A 19,853-nucleotide genomic window follows, 5' to 3' on the forward strand; every position below is an offset into this window, starting at 1 on the left:
ATCATATAGCTATCGATATCCGATCAACGTGATTTTTTACAGGCATATAATAATCGACGAGTTGTATATATTGAACGATTCAGATTATTAAAATGGGACCTATGATGACTCCCACGAACCGACCATCATTGTCCAAAAATTATTTACCCCGAAGGAGTTGATTATTTTTCTGTATAGACATGTTAGGATAGCCGTACGCAGTCGTACAATCAATCAGCTTTCTTCTACTACACACTTTATTTATAAATTTTTTTATTATACATTTTTTTATAAAAAAATAAAAAATTAATCTAAATATTTAATTTTTTTCTTTTAACTTTTTAATTCACAAAGATAAAAAGTATACTTATTTACCACACGTAACCGGCCCCTTTAAAAATCGGGTGCTCCATTTTGGAATAGAAAGAACTCAAATTAATTAATGGCCCGATCTTTTTTGAAGGCAAAAGTGAATTCACCTCACCGCATCGCTCGTTCGCTCATTTCCGGTTTACACTCTGTCTCCTCCTCTACGACTGTACTTCTCTCCTCTCTCGACGACGGAGAAGAAGAAGAAGAAATCTAGGGTTTTCTAAGGGATCTCCGATCTGTGCTTTGGTGCATTGGAGGAGGAGGAGGAGGAGGAGGAGGAGATGAGCTTCGATCCGGTCCCTTCAAGCACTCATGGCAACCTCGACGAACATATTTCTCAGCTTATGCAGTGCAAGCCTCTCTCCGAGCAAGAGGTTATTATTTATATTATTTATTTATTTTTCACTTCTTTTGTCGATTCTCGCTAGTTTTTCTTGTTGAATCTTTGAAATTTTACACTGCTGTATGATTCTTTTTATCATTTGATACTTGTTGTTATGGATCAGAATTGATTTGTGAAGGTTTGAGTGGACAATTTTGTGCACTTTTGTTGATTTTGGCATTCTGATCTGAACGTTCAGATAATTTTCGGGTTATTGTAAGGTTTTTGCTAAGGTTGCTTTGGTGATTGAATTAGATCTGTTTAAGATTTTTGAATTGTAGCTCATCACGGGGAAAATGATTTCGTAATTTTGATTCTTTGTGACTTTTCAAATTCAAAAAATGAATCTCGGTGCTGTCGTTGTAGTGGGACCCCTTCAGGTATAATGGTGACGTAGGGCGTGGCTCAAAATCCCTCGTCAATCTATCAATTACTTGTTGATTCATAGTTGGGTCCATAGAAAGAGGGTTCGATTCAAACTCCATGCTTTATAAATGCCAACGCGAAGAACATAAAATAAAAGAGTTATGCTAGGACCCCAAATAAATTATAATTTTTTTACCAAACCTCTCACATGTGTCCCACACTGATGTGAGAGGTTTGGTAAAAAATTTAGGATCTATAGCTTTTTTCAATAAAAAAAGAACATCTGAAGTCTCTGTGGGTGGGTCCTGAGCCAGTGATTGACTAAGTAAAATTCGCGGTCAGTGCTAGTGCTGGAGATGAGGGTATTTTTGGGGCTTGACAGTTGTGCATGGTGGTGAAGAATGTGAATGGCGATGGATTTGTAAGGAGCTTAGGATGGGGAAGAATATTTGTAATTGGAGAGATTTGCATAAGCTAGGAGAGAGAAAGGGGAAGGAAAGAAGAGAGGGAGAGGGAGAGGGAGAGGGAGAGGTGGGTCTCTCATTTCTTCCCTCGTGAAATAGATGCCTATGAACACGTGGTATGCGGAGAGAAAGTTTGGATGGATCTAGAGGATTAGAGCTTGATGGTGACCCCAAATTTAGATGGGAGAAGGGAACAGATGTGTGGGGGCCTTGCCACATAAGCAGTTGGTAAACTAGTTTGTGTCCATAGATTTATTGGCTTATATATGTTGGTTCAAAAGCAGGGTCCTAATAACTTTTTTTTTTCATTGACAAATATAAAATATGCCAAAATGAGGTGAAAGGTGTAGAAGAGGAAGATATTATGTATGAGCAACATTTCTACAACAGATATCGAGGTGTAATTTTCTTTTAAAGAAAAAATAAAATATGGTGGAGAAGAGTTCATAGAGAATCTGGAATTTCAGTTCTCGAGGGCAATTTGCAAGTACACTAAATGGATTTAGTAATAGCAAAGCTTGTTCTAGTTCCAGAGTGAAATATTCTCCATGGGTTTTTTCACAATGATCATTGACTTCGTTAATGACAGTGGTACTATTTGTACTTTGGAGTTTCTTCTTCTTCTTCTTTACTCTCTAAAAGTTTTGGATGAAGTATTTGGCTTCTTTCAACCTTAAGAAAGCAGCATGTAATTCTGCGAAGAACATGATAAAAGCTTTCATGCTTTGGGACTGTGAGGATCTATCTTCCTTCATGTTTCTTTTGTTCTAGGCCTTCTTGGTGTGAACTATTGGAAAAAAAAGTCTATTCTGTGAACATTTTGTTTCATGAAATCTTTGACAGGATGAAACCTTAACCATCTTTTGTTCATTATGTCTTTCTTTCTCTATTTGTCTATTGTCTTCTCCTTTTTATTTTGTTTTGAAAAATGGGGAATGAAGAACCATTACAGCTCGAGTATTCTTCTGTTATGATGAATGAATAACCATTTAGTATAAAACGAACCTTTATATATGTAGCTCACATTTAAGTCGAGGTCCTAGATTTGACTCTTACCTAGGAGTTGACATCTATATATTGTACTTTGCCTTATCCATGTTATGAAACTGTTGTCATTATTATGCTATAGAATTCACCTTTTAATGGATACCTTTCTGTTTTAGTGTAATGGAAAAGGGTTCTCCATTGACATCTTCTTTCTCTGTTGTAGGTTAGGGTGTTATGCGAGAAGGCTAAGGAGATTCTAATGGAAGAAAGCAATGTGCAGGTATGCTTTTGTTCATCCATTGGTGCTATTAGGCCAGTCATTGTTACTGTTAAAAAATTGCCAGCATCTTGAGATCCTGCCACATAATTTTGAGGGCATTAATTTCTTTTTCCTGGTGGGATCAGCGGAATAAACAAACTGTTCAGAAGTATGTGAGGGCCATCACGTGTCTTGACTCTTCCTGTTAGGAATAAACAAACTTATCCAATATGCCATATAATGTGGAAGCAGTTGGGAGTTCAAATTGATAGGCTGTTTCTTTTCATGGAAAAACCTGTTATTGCTCTAAAAAAAGTTTGGTCCTTTTTTGTTTCTATGGCTGGATTGTTTCATTAATTTTTTTGTATTTCAATAGCTCGGCTTTATTTTATGTTTGAATTTCTGGCTTAGTTTTCTAAGCAAGATTGATAATTCTTTAAGGTCATCTTATAAATTGGAATTTTGAGTAATTAAATTATACAGTGGTGATGATTCTGTGGCAAGGCTTCCACTGATACTGAAACTTGTGGAAGAATACTTTTTAGTATATTTTTTTTGAATTCTGTATTTCAGTGTGGCTTTCATTTTATTAGCTTTAGGACAGTTTTTGGGAGGGTTCACCTTTTAATATTAATTACAAAAGATGTCATTGGGTTGCATTGGTTAATGTTGTACTGAAGTTCAGAGATTTGGTAAAATTGAAAATTGGGCTTGCAATTTTTAGTAATGAATTTAGTAGAACTGAAGCTTTGAAGATGGTAAAATTTTTTGAGCGTGGATTTGTTTATTTAGAAATCACTTTTGTTTTTTCCTGTTTAGTGATTCGCTACATATGCATCATGAAACACACTTAATAACCAATGGAAGCTTTAAATTTTGTGCACTTGAAGAACTAAAAATTGCCCCTAAGTTTACAGTAGTATTCAAGTTGAAGGTGAACTCAATTTTTTCATTCAAGTTTTTGTTGTTTTAAATGTTTTTACTTTTATTTTTTTTATTATTACTCTTTTTTCATTTTTCTCTTATTTAAGGGTGGGGAGCAGGTCTAGATGGGCTTGTTCTGATTTTGTATTTGCATTGTAATATTGTATATGTCATTTGAGTTTACATAGGATCTCACTGCTTGAATGTTAAAATCCTAATTAGTCTTCCCCCCTCTTCTTTTCTTTATGTTGTTGTCTATGCAGCCTGTGAAAAGCCCTGTAACAATCTGTGGTGATATTCATGGGCAATTCCATGATCTTGCAGAGCTTTTTCGAATTGGAGGGAAGGTATTAATCTCGTTTGAGCACTTTGTTGGTATACATTTTGGGCAACGATATAGCGATTGATTTTCATTGCTAATAGTATTACTATGCTTCTGAAGATTGACCATGTTGGGATTTGGTTGTGTGTCTCTGCTTCTTAAACTAGGCATCTGGTTTGCGACTCATCAGATTCCTATTCCTAAAGTGACAATAAAAAAGACGACACATGAATCTTTTTTCATCAACTAAACCACACACATGGACACTCACAACACATATTATTTTTCTTCTTGCGGAAGCCCTAATTTTCTAAGTTTGTCATTGTTATCATCTTTGCTATAAGCCATTCACCTTGAAGAGACTTTATGCAAATATATTCTGATCTATATAAAATTAATTGGTTGATCGACTATTGTATTTGTACCACTTTGATTAACTGATTTTTGAAAAGTTCCTAAATGACTGTTGTGTTTTATTTTCCAATCCATATGTGCATTGCTATTTGTGAAGCATGGGTACGACTACTGGTATTGGTACGATATGAGTATGTTAATATGGTAAAATCTAAAAAAAGTAGGATACGGGTACGGCTAGGGCTAGGTACGTTTGTAAAAAAAATGTTTGTTTTTAATTTGGAGTAATGAAATAATTAGTGAAATGGTTTAATTTGTTGAAATCTAACCTACAATTCACATTTAATGTCAAAAGCAAAGGTACAAACCAAAATTAAATGTCATTATATTAATTAACTTGAAAATCAAAGCTTAATTTTAAAATCATGCTAATCATAGAAAAAAGAAGTTCAATGAAATTAATTTTACCTTTGTATTAAAAGAAAATATTGTTTCGATTGAGGTACGGTACGGTACGGTACGGTACGACTTAGGTATATATTAGGTACGTCTGGGTATGCCAAAAATTAAGAAGGAAAAATTTGGATATGTGTTTCGTGTACTAGGTACGTATGTAGAAGTACTATACGAAGTAGCAGTACCCAGTAACTACTTGGTACGGGTATAACATGTTTGTCGAAGTACCCATGCTTCATAGGTTGTTATGAATCTTTTAGAAATCCTCATGCAGAAAAATAACCTAATGAAACATTAGATTTGATATGAATAAGTGTTAGCAGATACGAAAGACATTTTTAGATAGTGGTAAATCCATAACATCAATGTTTTAGTGGTTTGATTAGGCTCACCATGGTAAGGTTAGAGGTTTTCGATATTGAAAATGGGCTAATTCCCACTCCATTCGGTGACTCAAGAAGATTTGCGTTAAGTTTCTTGAGGATGTGGCATGCCCTCAATATTTTGTTCTCAAGATAATTTCAATTTTCTTCACTTCTCCAGTCCTTCCCATATATTATACTAGTGTAAAAGGCCCGTGCAAGACACAGGCTACTACGGCCTTTAATTCCAATGTTTATTGAGTTTACTAAATGAAATAGAATAATATGACAATTTCTGTAAAACATTTATTTTTTGTTTCATTCACTTAAAAAATAATTAAAAAATACATTATAAAAGAAATAATAATTATTCCATAGAAAGATTAAAGAATAATAATTTCATTCCATTGCACCTTATTCCATTCCACTACCCGAACTTTTTTTTCCCAAAAATAAGATTATTTTCTTACAAAAAAATTGAATAGAATAAATGATTAAATATATAATAGAAATTTTAATTTGTATTATAAGGTACAATTATGTAATGATCAATCCCATTATGTATATATGGTAGGTACATAATTATGTTGGAATGATCAATCCCAACATGTATATATGTAGTTACATAATTATGTTGGATTGGGCAGTTATATTTTAATTGTAGGGTTCATATTCTCATGTGTAGATTTATTAACAATTAATGATACCATGTGTTAGTGATAACGTGGTGTCACATAAAAAGAGAGAGAGTGTGGGTGTGTATCTCTGTCATTATTAGTAATTTAAGCACAAACAGGACAGTTGATTTTACAATCATATAAATCTAATGACTATTTGGTTCAATATCTTTGGCAACAAAATGGATTACCTTCTTCCCCAATGTCCTCATTAACTAATGCCAAACCAATATGAATCATGTATTTTATTATTTTAATCAAACAGTCATTCAACTTATATCAGACCAATAATCGATTAAGGCCCCTTTTGGGATGCCAAAGTTTGGCTAAAATAGCTAATAAAGACAAAAAAGGCTAAAATAGCCAATAAGACAAAATGTCACATCCAAACCATAATCATTTCACTTTTTCTCTCACAACCATCAAATCAACTACCAAAAAAGCCAATTATTATCCCAAACACAATTTTTTAGTTAGGCTAAAATAGTCAAATAGCTAACTAAAATAGCCAAGTTCCAAAATGCGACCTAAATCAATTTGTGAACCCTATTATTCTAATTGATTACCTCTTCAATTCATGCCATTTCAATAATTGATTAGCAAGTTATTTCTATTCGCTTTGAAAGTATTGCCGTCTTAAATAATGAGATTTTGGTTATGCAAAATATGATTGACGTTATGAGCAAAGTTGTGTTATTTATGTCTCAATATAATTGAAGTTACGAGGAAAGTGATAATACTTATGCTTCAAGAGGTGTTGTCATGAGGCAAACCGGCATAAATCATAAGCATTTTAAATTAATGGAAGAATTCAATTCAATTTTATTGAAGAGCATGAAGTGAAGAGTTGTTCAACAAACATCAACAGAATAAATTGTGTAGGATATATTTAGTCATCACAAACAAAAGAAGTGGAATTAATTAATTGACAAATATTTGTAGCTAATGAAGCCATGACAAGAGAAAGGACAAAAAAGGCATCGCCATTAATATCACTAATTGGGTATCACTAACTTTACCTTTTCTACAAGTGAATGAGTACATAAATTACTTCCATTGCTGCTGCTGTAACCATCGATTCTGTGAACTCCAACAAGTAGATCCCTATTTTGGTTTGCCACTCACAATAACATTATTACTCCTTGCTTTGTTCTCACTAATTAAAATTTAATTAACGCAGTATGTGGTTCATTGATAAACACATGCAATATTACGTTAAATGGAGAGAGGAATGGACCTTTTTGTTAAGTTCACAGCAAACCTATCTATTCATTCGTCACCTGAGTCTGCAACAGAGACTTAGGTGTCTTTGTCTTCAAATATATGTAAAGATTGAACCCATTTGGAAGCAACATTGAGAACAAGAGCTCTGACAGCTTGATCTGCAGCTTCGATCTTCGGTCGTTGTCTCTCTTCGTAAGAGCTCTGGCGGTTGAGCTCCTGTGATCTCTCACTCCATTTACTGGTTCAGGAGCTTTTCTCATTCGTCTCCTTCATCTTCTCTGTCTCCACCTTTCACAGTCGTCGACGATGGTGGGTTATCTTCCTTTGTCTCTTTTGTCTTCTATCTCTTTCGCTCATTTGGTCTGCCCCTTTCTCTTTCTATCTCTCCTTCGTTGGACAAAGCAAGTGTTTTTTTTTTTTCCCCTTTAAACCGAGACGACGCCGTTTTTCATAGAACAATGAGGTTCCCACTGCCAAAGCAAGGGCATAACCAGCAGAAGATGGCAAAATACACGCTTCTGCATTGTTCCCAAAACTGAAGCAACTCCTATATAGATAGGTATAATTTGCATTAGGCTAGTGAGGCTTTAAAGGAAAAAATATTGGGCAATCAAGAAAAAATTCATACATAAAGTGAGTGTAGCTGAAATAAGGATGCTTAGATGGATGTGTGATAGTACTGCAAAATACAAAATTAGAAATGATTATATTCGTGAAATGATGGGAGTAATAGCAATTGAAGATAAGTTGAGAGAAAATAAATTAAAATGGTTTGATCATGTACTATGAGGTTTTGATATGAAATATGGATACAATATGATACAAATACGACCATAGTACAAAACTCTAAAAAATAGGTTACACGACCGTACAACTAGTATATGTTTGTATATATGTTTTCTTAATAGTTCGTACTGTTATACATAAGCTTAAAGAAGGGTGAGAAATCATTCTTTAGGACCCTTTCTTTTAGTTGGTTTTATGAAATTTTATTTCAATATCAAGTCTATATTGTTTTTATTGCCTTGTGCTTTTCTCTTTGAAACTTAAATACGTAATATGCAAAAGTGTTGTAAGCAAGTTTACTTGCTTGTGTAACCGTTGAAATCTGATTTTAGTATATCATCATATTGTAAGAAGCATGAACACTTCTAAGAAGGTGACGTGTCCGTGTCTTCCGTGTCGGACACTGAGACTTGTTGGGCACTTCTCGACATGTGTCTGACACTCGTCAAAACGTGTCTTAATTTTAATTTTTTTTTAACACCTAAACACTCTTCGGACACTTAGAGGGCACTTATCTATCGCTTAAACACAATTGTCTATCAATTAGACATGTGTAAACTAATTATAAGTTTGAATAAAACAATTTAAAATACAATAATAAAAGAAAAATGATATAAATTTATAGAAATTAGTGTCATATTATATATTCATATAGATATGACATTTAAATATATAAAATTATATATTTCATGCATGTCCCCTATGTGTCGTGTTCTGTATTTTTTTTGAAAATTGGCATGCGGGTGTGCCCGTGTTGTATTCGTGTCGTGTGTCCGTGCCCATGTTTCTTAGATCATATATATATGTTATTTATCCTTTCTAGAAAGTGCGGATAAGGATATGTCAATTGGATATCATATTCACACTTTTTAGAAAGTGCACACAACTTTCTAAAGTGTTGATATGGATATTAATCATATGTCAATTCGATAAATTTTGAGAATGTAGGGTACTACTTTATCTCACTATTTTCTTCTCTAAGAAATAAGCAAGTATTGAGAAGTTATTCTTGTTTTTATTCTAACAATTATACTCTAATGATATCCAAGAATTATTATAACTTTAATTTCATAATGGTTTGGATATGTGACCTAGAGTATTCAATATTTTTCAAAATTAAGGAAAATTAATATCAAATGTCAAATATGTTTAGGAAGTACCGGATACATATCTGCAAGTATCGGTATTCAATACGGATAGGACCCCCGTCTAGAATTATTTGTGTTTCATAGATCATGTACGGCGAAAATCTATAGATGAACCGGTAAGGAAGAGCATTACCATAAATAGAAATGTTAGGGGGAGTAGAAAACCTAAACTGATGTGGAATGCGTTAGTAAAAACAATATCAATTTATTTAATTAAAAAAAAAACACGCGATTCATATACTCAGCTCTACCTGATTGGGAGACAAAGCTTAGTTTAATTTAGATAATTTTTCAATGATGATGAAATGGAAAATAAACTACAAACTGCTATGCATAAATTTATATGTTCTTGTGTGTGTTATATTTTATAGGGTCTATTTTAGTGTTGTCAGAATTGTATGATACATGATATGTATTGTATGATTTGCATCGTATTGTATGAAAAATGAAATGTACACGTACTCGTATCGTTGGTAACTTGATTGTGAGCTACATCTTCTTGTTTGTACAATTTTGTATTGTATTGTGATTTATGATTTAACGTGTATTGCATAATAAATTAATTTTTACTATCTCCTTCACCGTTGGTCCCATTCCATCAACAACTTTTTTCATTGTCAATCACCATGACCGACACTCACTGAACAATCATGATCTATTTATCAAAACCCTCCATACAAAAGAGACACAAATCTAGATGAACTTGTAATAAAAAAATATTCCCATAATCTACAAGAAAGTGAACCACTACTGAATTTACGCAATTAATTTGTTGAATTTGAGCTTAGACTAGATATTTGAGTCTAAATATTTTTTTGAATCATAATAATAAACTATATAACAAGTATGTTTGGGACTACACATATCCAAATAAGTACTAAGGATATCTTGCAAATCATGAACCAAATGGACCCAATATCAAAGTAGTCGTATCCGATTGAGAAACACGTAAAATTGTGTTATTATTATTAAATTTTTTTATATTAATATTTGCCATTGAAATGTTATTTTTGGGTAATGGAATTAGAGGTGGTCGGTTGTGGACTTTTCGGGAATCACGGTAGGCACTAACATGGCCAAGGATTGCTGGATACGGTGGGTAATGGTATTAGAGGTGGTTGGTTGTGGATCTTTTGGAATCATGGTAGGCACTAATATGGCCAAGGATTACCAGATGCGGCGGAGGAGAAGACTAAGGTAGCCTTAGAGATAGAGAGGGTGGTAGTGAAAGACCTTGAACATTTAGCCATGGGATTGCTGTGTGTTTAGCTGTACTCATTTTGTGTTGTTTGGCTGCATGCATGAAGCCCTTTTATAGCTATTACAACCCAAGCCACCTATGAGCAAGTGTTGAGCCTAAGCCACGTTTGGTCAACAAGGCTGCATCGTACGAGCTACGGAGGTAGGTATGACATATTGGGAAGTTTATCATAGCATGCAATAGACTTGAGTGTAAGGTCAACGTCCCCTCTCTCTAAGATTGGTCAAGGAGGAGTTGCCTTCCATGGAGAGACAGGCAGGCAACCTTGACGAACTTGTGATCCTAGCCTCCAATCCACAATCATTTGATGATCTTGAGCAGTGTATGCTTAGGTCCTGCTCCTAGCTTAGGTTGCCAAGTGATGGCTATGATAGTAGTACCTATGAGCAGAGTGATCCCAACTTAGGGAGTGGGTAGATAAGGGAGACATAGGAGAACCGGTCAAACTATGTTGCGGCTCAGCAGGAGTGATTGAGCGAAGGCGGTCACTCCTGAGTGTTCCCTATGAGAATGAGGTATGAAGGACTATGGTGAGTAGGGCTGCTCATGGAGCCAAGATGTGCTGGCAAAGCGGTGTACCTACTTGCGGAGCAAGGGTGTACTAATGAAGTGGAGTAACTATTCATGGAGTGGGTCTGTGCTTATGGAACGCAGTAGCTACTTGGGGAGCGGGGATTTGGGAAGGCCCACGAGCCAGTGAATGCCTTGAGGTGTGGGGTCTACTCCTTAGTGGTATCAGTCAAAGGTATTTAAACACCTACATTATTTATCGTTGTTTTACTAAAATTTCTAATGAGTTAGATACTTAGGTTTTTAATTGATGTATATTTACATTTTGAAAAATGCTACATGTAATCTCATTTCTTACCCGATTTTCTCACTTTTAGACACAAGTGAGTGTGACCTTCGTGCATTTCTGTTACTTTGTGTTTAGGAGTGAGAAAATGTGGTAAGAAACTGGAATGTATATAGCATTACTCTTACATTTTTGGCTAATAATCTGTAAATTTTTTAGAGAGAGTTTCTTGTAATTGGTTATATGATTTAATGCTTCATTCTTGCATTATATTTGCATATTATATGAAAGTACTTATTTATTTTATCTATGTTCTTATATGTTAATGTATCTGATATGATACAAAAAGATTTAAATGTACAATAATACATGATATAGAAAACGGATACAATGATACATGATAGTTATCACAATTCAACAACACTGGTCCATTTGTAGCTGACTTTTCCTGTCTTGATTTAAGGTTACCATGTTGGATGCTTTGCATGTGTCTTGACAGTCAACCACCATATGTAGTCAAAGATTTTTCTTTATTTTTTAATTATGCTTTATTATTGCATAATCAACTATTTCATATTATGAAGGTGCTAATATCAATATAATTCTTTTTAATAATGGTTCATGCATTTTTTATTTATTTATTTTGGGAGCAAATTACAAAAAAAACACAGGGTTCGACCCTTCTAACATATTAAACCTTGAGATTTTAATTTCTTCCATTTAAGCCCTAATATTTTCACATGGTATTAATCCCATCCACTTGTCCATCTCTGTTAAGTACAACTAACAGAAAATGGGCATTTATTCATTACACCCCCTCACCCCTCTTGCCACTCACTGCCAACATTGCCACCGCCTACCAACAGTCTTGCCCCGCTACACCGTTCCTTCAGCTCCACCATCTCCACCCTACTCTACCTCCCAGCAGCCCTCTCTGCCTCCCCCACTTGTCACCCCTTCCTCCAGCTCCACCATCTCTACCCTACACCACCTCCCAGCAGCCTTCCCCTGCTGCCCCGTCCACCATCTTTGGCTGCCTTCCCCTGCTGCCCCATCCACCATCTTTGGCTTACTCTGTTTCTGAACAACCCATCCCACCACCCACAACCCTTTCCTTACCCACCATCTTGCCACTGCAGCCCCTTTCCCCCATTGACATACCACTGCAGTGCAAATCTAGATTAGGTGATGAATCAAATAATCTCGATCTCTGTGAATTTCTTTTACGTGTGACAGATCTCAAACAGGCGGTGAATCTCAATCTTGTTGAATTCGACGATGGATGGGAATAGTGAATCTCCCATCACCATCTCGAATCTCTTTGATCTTCCCAACCACCCAGATCGTGTTGGACATTGGCAAATCTGACAGCAAGTTGGTTGATCTCGAATGGGGCTCTATTGAATATGGAAAAATCTGTAACGCCCTCAAAAAAAGAAACCCATCATAACATACATTCACGATAAAGAGAAGATATTTCATATTGCAATCATCAGAGTATTCTTACAAAAAGTATTACATGTTGAGAACAAAAGTAAATGCCCTATAGGCTTACAACTTTCCAAGTCTAACATTTGGTTACAAAAAGGAGAGTACTAACTCTACACAAAATAAGCCCTTGGCTTGATATACATGTAATACAACAAAAACAACAAAAAAGAGTCTAACAGCCTCAAGCCTCCCAAGTTACGTCATTAGAGGTGGCATAACACCTGTACCCGAAAATGATGTCCCATTTAGGGTGAGCCAACGCTCAGTAGAGATATGGTAAACATAATGTGCGATAACTAAAACATTAGCATTTGATAAATGCTTAACTCACACAAATCAATTCATAATTCGTTTCAATTACATGACAAATATGTCCATGTTTCATTTCTCTTTCCTTTACTTAACTGATTCTCAATTCATAACCGTGGTTCAGAACCTGGCCAAACTATTTAAGTGAGATTACATCTCATATCAACAATACTTCCATACATCACAATAGATACACATATTCGCTGTATCAATATTACACAAAAACTTTCATACTTCACAATAGATACACATATTCGCTGTATCAATACTTCAATAGATACACATATTTGCTGTATCAATGGAGTACATCCCCTATCTCCTCCCAAACAATATCCGGTTTAAGAGTCCATCCCCTATCTTCCCCTAAACCGTGGAGTACATCTCCTATCTCCTCCCACACAACACAATGTATATAAGCATCTATCATACACATGTTCAATCAATACACAAATTTGATGTATTATTCCATTCATCATAATCAATGACATACAACCGATTAGTTTTAATTCGCCTAATCATCATGCAATGTCTACAACAATCAAGACTATCCTCCACCGATAGCTCAAAGCAATTATTTCTAAACAGACAATAATTATATAAACAGATAATTTATCAACAATTTCAAAGGCGAGTGATTAATGAATCCAACACCACCATTCTATCTCATAATGAGCCAATTTCATTATTTCTACTCAATTTCATATTTCCATAATAAATGTCATTAATTACACTAATGACCCAAATATACCCAAATATGGCATTTTCTCCCTTTCCTCAACATTGACCCAAAGGTCTAAATATTATCAACAACATCAATAACCTCCTTCTTAGGCCCAAAACACATATGTTTGAATCAAAAGAACAAAACCCCTCTTTCTAATATAACACATCTCAAACTCTAACTTCTCAAATCAAACCATTTATACAAAAAGCTCAACATTTAGGTTAAAGCTCATAAAAATTAGTTATCTCTACCTCAAAGTCGGAGCTCAAAGGAAGAAGGTGAAGAAATTCGAAATGCTCCAAATCCCAATATTTTCGGATCAAAATGTAGCCCTTAACAAGCTCCACACTTTTTACAAAGGCCCAAGGGTAGAAGATCACTCCTACTAGATCAAACCCTAGAGAGAAGTTGGAGTTTTAGAGTGAGGTGCTTTCCAATGGAGGTTTTGAAAAGTAAGAGAGAGAAAGAAAGTGTGAAAAGTGATTTAAAATCATCCAGCTGCCATCTGATATACGACTAGTCCGCTCGAGCGGAGAATAGGACGCTCGAGCGTCAAGTACAAAAACTGGACCTGCTCGAGATCAAGAATACCCTCTCGAGCGTTAAGACACAACTGCAAAACACACCCGCTCGAGCGCAAAGAGAAACCCGCTCGAGCGTAGATTACTCTCTCCCAATATTTTTACAGACATTGAACACCCGCCTGAGCGCAAAAGGTCCGCTCGAGCGCGACCTGCTCGAGCGTAAGGAAATCCGCTCGAGCGTGAGGAAATCCGCTCGAGCGTGAAAAACACATCTGCAGTACTTTTGCAGACGGACAAACTACTGAAGGTGTGCAAACTCCGCTCGAGCGCGAAGGGATCCGCTCCAGCGGACCACCAAAAATCTGGGCAACAAGGAATGGGACTAAAGCTCAACCAACCTGTTCGAAACACGCCCAAGACATTTCTAAACTCCAATCGAAAGCATTAGAGGATGGAAATGAAATATAGACAACCACAACTATCAACGGAGCCGAGTCCGGAATACAGTAAATAAGGAAGGGAAAACTGGGATGGCTATAAAATCTGTGGGGCGTGTGAACCAATGTAGTCAACCTCGTGGTATTATTGATGATGAATGGTTCTGATTGGGTAAATAGTTGATAAATGGTGATTGTGATTTGATGTGATCACTTTTAAAGTTAGCATTACCATTAAATTTAGAAAACAACTAATAAAGTTACGTGTGCTGCAAAACAATTTTCTGTTAGTTGTACTTAACAAAGATGAGCGGGTAGTTGACATTGAGACCAAGTTAAAAGATCGGGGTTTAAATTGAATAAATTAAAATCTCAGGGTTTGATATGTTACAAGCGTCAAACCTTGTGTTTGTGGTTTATTTATTTATTTTTTTAAATCATGCTTTTTTATTATTATTTGTTTATAAGATAGTTATAATTTAAATTTACAATCTTGTTTTTGGAAATTATATACTTGTTAATCACCTAGTGTTATGAGTGCAAATGAGGTTTCTTGAGTTTGAGCAGCAAGCAAAGGCAGCCACAGGAGAGTATTAGGAAGAGTTAAGAACTTGTCATTCCCATTCTAAATCTTTGTAGGGAAGAGTTGAGTGCTTATCATTGACATCCTAAATCTTAGTAGGTAAGATTTGAGAGCCTGTGATTCCCATCCTAACTCTTTATTCTTGAATGCAACATATTCAAGACGGGAAAATGAAAATTAAAGATAGGGAAAAGTCTATGAGAAAGTTATAACTGGTGAAACAAAATTATTAATCACATAAACAATCGATCAAGCTGCTTTGTGCACCGTCATTTTTTATATGCTAATATATATATGCATCAAATTGTTTATGTCAGTGTTATTAAAGGCATAGGCGCACTAAAGCGCCAAGGTTTCCTAGGGCCTAGGTGCAAGGCGATGTGCAACCTTCATCAAAACATGGCTCATGTTGATGATAAAAAATAGATAATTTAATACATTAAAAAATTGAGGGTTCAACGTAAGTAAAATGATTCATCCAAAAAAAAAAAGTACATTGAAAAATTAAATATTTTAAAGTAATAAATACCAACAAACACCACTATTTTGTCATAGACAAGGTACACATAAACATGAACATCTAATTTAGAAATCATAAATATTTGAAAACAACAACGAAGTGGAAGTGTTGAACAAGAGAAGCACATAGAAGGAGAAGGAGGAGATGAAGAAGAAGAATGACAGCTTTCAGTTTGGTGAAAGAGAAAGCTTTATCGAGTTTTTGTGTAATTGGGGTTTAAAAAGTGTTGGGTTGCACTGTATGTTTCGGGGTTTTATCCCCTTTAGCTGCATGTAAACAAAAATACAATGAGATTAAGTGAAATAAAGGGTTGTAATTGTAATAAAAAAACATTTTAAAAGATGCGCACAAGTTTAAGCCTAAAGCGCACACTTTCATGTGCTTTTATGGGGCCTGTTTGACATTGCTTGGTTTGAGATATTCCAAAATGCACTGACCATGCCTTAGGCCTAGGCAGGCCTTTTAATAAAACTGGTTTATATTACTAAATTTATGTCCTTTTATCATTTTTGGAATCTCAATTAAATTAATTTTTGGTTACCTTCTTTTGATTGGTAGTGTCCAGATACAAATTATTTGTTTATGGGAGATTATGTTGATCGTGGCTATTATTCAGTTGAAACTGTAACGGTAAGTAAATATTTTTTCTTTTATTACTATCGTAAAACAATTGGCTACCCGACTATACATAATAACACAACGATGCCTCTGTTTCTCAGCTTGAGTCATAGTTATCAAATTGAGAATCATATCGTGAATTGAAATCTTAATCTTGTGAATCGTAAATCAAATCGAGAATCGGTTAGTTTTAGTATTAATTATACAAAATAACGTTAAAAAACCATATGCATGAAAATGAATGAAATAAATTAATTTTGATATATTTATAAAGTAGTTTTTATATATTGATATGATTACACCGTCTAATTGGGAAAGTATTGCCTTCATAGTAAGAGAGGTGGTTCCTAAGTACATTTAAATGTACTTCGGAACCCTATATAAAGTAAAATAAAAAAGAGTTAAGTGGAATATTTTATTTAAAACCTAGAACACTTAAAAATCATATATAATATCTCTTGACATTTAAAAATGTACTTAGGAATCCTATATAAAGTATAATAAGGAAGAAATTAAGTGGAATATTTTATTTGAAACCTAGAACATTTTAAAAGGTGTGTATGTTTATTGTTCAAAAAAAAGTTAAAAAAGAAAAAGAAAAAGAAAAAAACAGTTGTGGAACCATTTTGTCTGATTGACCTAATCCCTGTAATAGTCAACCATATTTATTTTACTAAAATAGCAATAGATAATTCATGGGTGCAACGTTACTTTAACCTTAAACATTCTTACAAGATATATACATTTTTTTAATTAAAAAAAAAGAGGAAAAACAAAAGTAAAGAACATGTGAATCAATTGTGAATTGTGTGATTTGCTATTAATTTATCTAAAAATACATTTGCCTATAGATTCGTATCAATCTATGCATGAATCGATAATTGAATTGCGAATCATAAGATTTTGATAACAAAAATGTGAGTTACCAAGTGAAACAGGTCTTACCTTGAATTTAGTTTATGTTGTCGAGGTGTTGCAACTGTTGTTCTGATACTGATAAATTCATGTGTTTAGCTTCTGGTGGCCCTGAAAGTGCGCTATCCCCAGCGAATTACTATTTTAAGAGGAAATCATGAGAGCCGGCAGGTATACTCTGGTTCTGTTTGTTGATTGTTACGGTTCTCTTTCTTGTGCCACCTTGATGACACTTGAGTAGAATTACAACCAGTAGAAGGACCTGCATGAAAGCTTCAGTTAATTGTACCCTTAGACAGTGTAATTGATTTAATAATCGTTTTGTCTTCTTTCATATTGGTCTAACCTTTTTTCATTTGCATTTAAAATTTCTTTTGCCCATTATTTCATGATTTATGAATTGTTTGCTACGCACTGGATGATTGTGCTGAGTAGTTTTTATTTTGGATTGCAGATCACTCAGGTTTATGGGTTTTACGACGAATGCCTACGAAAGTGAGTTCCTCACACCCTTTCTAGTAGGAGGTTATGTTTTCAATGGAGTGATGATTTCATGTAGATGTACTTGGCAGCTTAAACTTTTAAGATGCAACCTTGAATCTCACGGCATAATCTTAGCTTGGTATTCCATAGTATCTAATTTTTATTCAGTCTTTATTTCTCCTTACTTAAAAGGTTTCTTGTGAATAGTCAGACTTTGATTCGGACACCCCGGTGCCGATCCAAAAAAAAAAAAAAGAGATTTCTTTTGAAGTTTGGCAGTGGTAAAATCGAAAATCTTATTTAAGTCCCTATTATTAATGGAAAATTGCCTATGTTATTTTTACACAAAAAAAGGGTAATAGTTATGGAGGAAGAGATCTGTATAACTACGCATGGTGTGGAGCCGTAGAGGAACTCCAGTTGTGTTTCTTCTGAGTCTATTCTTTTCTTTCCCTTTATTTTGTAAATGATCAACCCTAGTCAATTTTCTGTACTCCCTCTAGTTATTGTTCTCTGTAGATGCAAGAAAAAATAGAAACAAGAGGTCTAAAAGAAATCCATATGAGAAGCAGATACTTATCTAAAAGAAATGCTATCCAGTGAATTTTTTTTTTGGTTATTCAGAGCATAGTATTGCACTTGAATGTATCGAATTTAAGGAATGTGGTTTGATGCCCAGAATGACTCAGTCCCCTCTCTATGAATAGTTTAGAGTTGTAATTGGGTCAACAAGGAATTGAATTATGCAATTAACAAAGACTTCCTTTGTTTTTTGTTTTTTATTTTTTTATAAATCCTTTGAAGGAAGCCCTGCCCTCAGAAATACTTTCAAGTTTCTAAAAGCTGCACCAATTAGTAGTCATATCTGCACACACTATTATGATTACAGAAAATGCCTGCATGGTTTCACCGTCTAGGTGGTTTCTTTGAAAGCCTCAATTCTAGATTATTGGAATTTATTTCATTGTTTAAACTAGTACAGATCGTGATATTTAAAACTTGTTTGAAGTATTTGTTCCAATCTGATGTACTTGTTAGTAGATTTTGTTTTTGCTAGATTGGAAGTGGACGATGAGTTATGGGAGTTATTAAATTCCTAATTAATGCTTGAATTATGTGTTGTTGCAGACTAGTGATAATTTTGTTCGGGTTGCGGTCAATTGCTACTTTTTCTGAAGTGATTAGTTAATGAGGCTCATATTTTTCAGTAGGTACTAGGTTATGATCTGTGTTGTGTGTGACTCTGCTCTCTTTACTTGGCTGTAGGGCTGCAACTTAGCAGGTTTGGTCAGGCTAGAAGTGTGAGTAGGCCTAGCCTAAGTTGCGCCAGGACTCACCTTAGCCTGAACACAGTCCAAACTTGATGATCTGAAGTTCGAGATACTCCAAACCAAGCCTAGTTCGAGCACTCGCCTTAGCCTGACCATAGTCCAAACTTGATTTCAAGCTCGAGATACTCCAACCCAAGCCTAGCTTGAGCTCAGCTTAATGAGCTTGAGTTAGGCTTCTGGTTTTACCTGAATTCGGACTAGTTTTACATTTCCATAATTTCAACGGACATTCAAGCTTCAAAAAAGGAAAAAAAGAAAAGATCAACGATGTCATTGGTAGATCAGCTACAACATGAAAATTCTTGATCTCTTAATGTGATCACAAATTTTGGACTGTATATACGTAAATATGCATACATACATACATACATACATATATATATATATATATATATATGAGCACTTATGTAATATGTATGTGTACCCAATGCAAAATCCTGAGCCAAGAAATTTTGATGGGTATGCCTGCCATGTTGGTGGGCCAAGTCCTAACAGTGTGTAGTTCTGTATTGCTACAGGAGGCAACACTTGCCCTTTCCGTGGTTGTTGATAGCTAGAGGAGGTGTTAAGAACTAGTTAAGGTTCCCAACTTCCCATGTTTGTAAGCTGTTGTGATTCAATTTGAGCCTATGTGGGTTGGTAAGATATAGACACTTTCCTCCGTAAAATGGTTGATATTAAATAAAAAAAGAATGTAGTTTTATAGGATATAAAAAAACACATTGTAAATTTACACCCATCACATGGTTGTTAGAATCTTACGATTCACAATTTGATTCAGTACGATTCAATACAAGTT

General features: G+C 34.8%; 1 protein-coding gene across 3 annotated transcripts in view; it reads left to right on the forward strand.

Annotated features, from left to right (window-relative positions):
- The first annotated feature begins 386 nt into the window (after positions 1-386).
- The window catches only part of LOC114258843 (serine/threonine-protein phosphatase PP2A catalytic subunit), a 53,732-nt gene continuing 34,265 nt past the window's right edge, over positions 387-19,853 (forward strand). Inside the window, exons 1-6 of one of the 3 annotated variants that reach the window (XM_082910869.1) lie at positions 387-725; positions 2,774-2,830; positions 3,997-4,080; positions 16,266-16,337; positions 17,340-17,411; positions 17,695-17,735. In XM_082910869.1, coding sequence (XP_082766995.1) covers positions 633-725; positions 2,774-2,830; positions 3,997-4,080; positions 16,266-16,337; positions 17,340-17,411; positions 17,695-17,735 — 419 coding nt within the window. In that variant the 5' untranslated portion in view covers positions 387-632. The remainder of the gene's footprint in view (positions 726-2,773; positions 2,831-3,996; positions 4,081-16,265; positions 16,338-17,339; positions 17,412-17,694; positions 17,736-19,853) is intronic. The other 2 variants (XM_082910870.1, XM_082910871.1) reach the window with 2 other exon arrangements.

Source organism: Camellia sinensis, unplaced genomic scaffold, assembly GCF_055761805.1.
Source record: "Camellia sinensis isolate YWXY unplaced genomic scaffold, ASM5576180v1 Unanchor1, whole genome shotgun sequence".
NCBI classification, from domain to species: domain Eukaryota; kingdom Viridiplantae; phylum Streptophyta; class Magnoliopsida; order Ericales; family Theaceae; genus Camellia; species Camellia sinensis.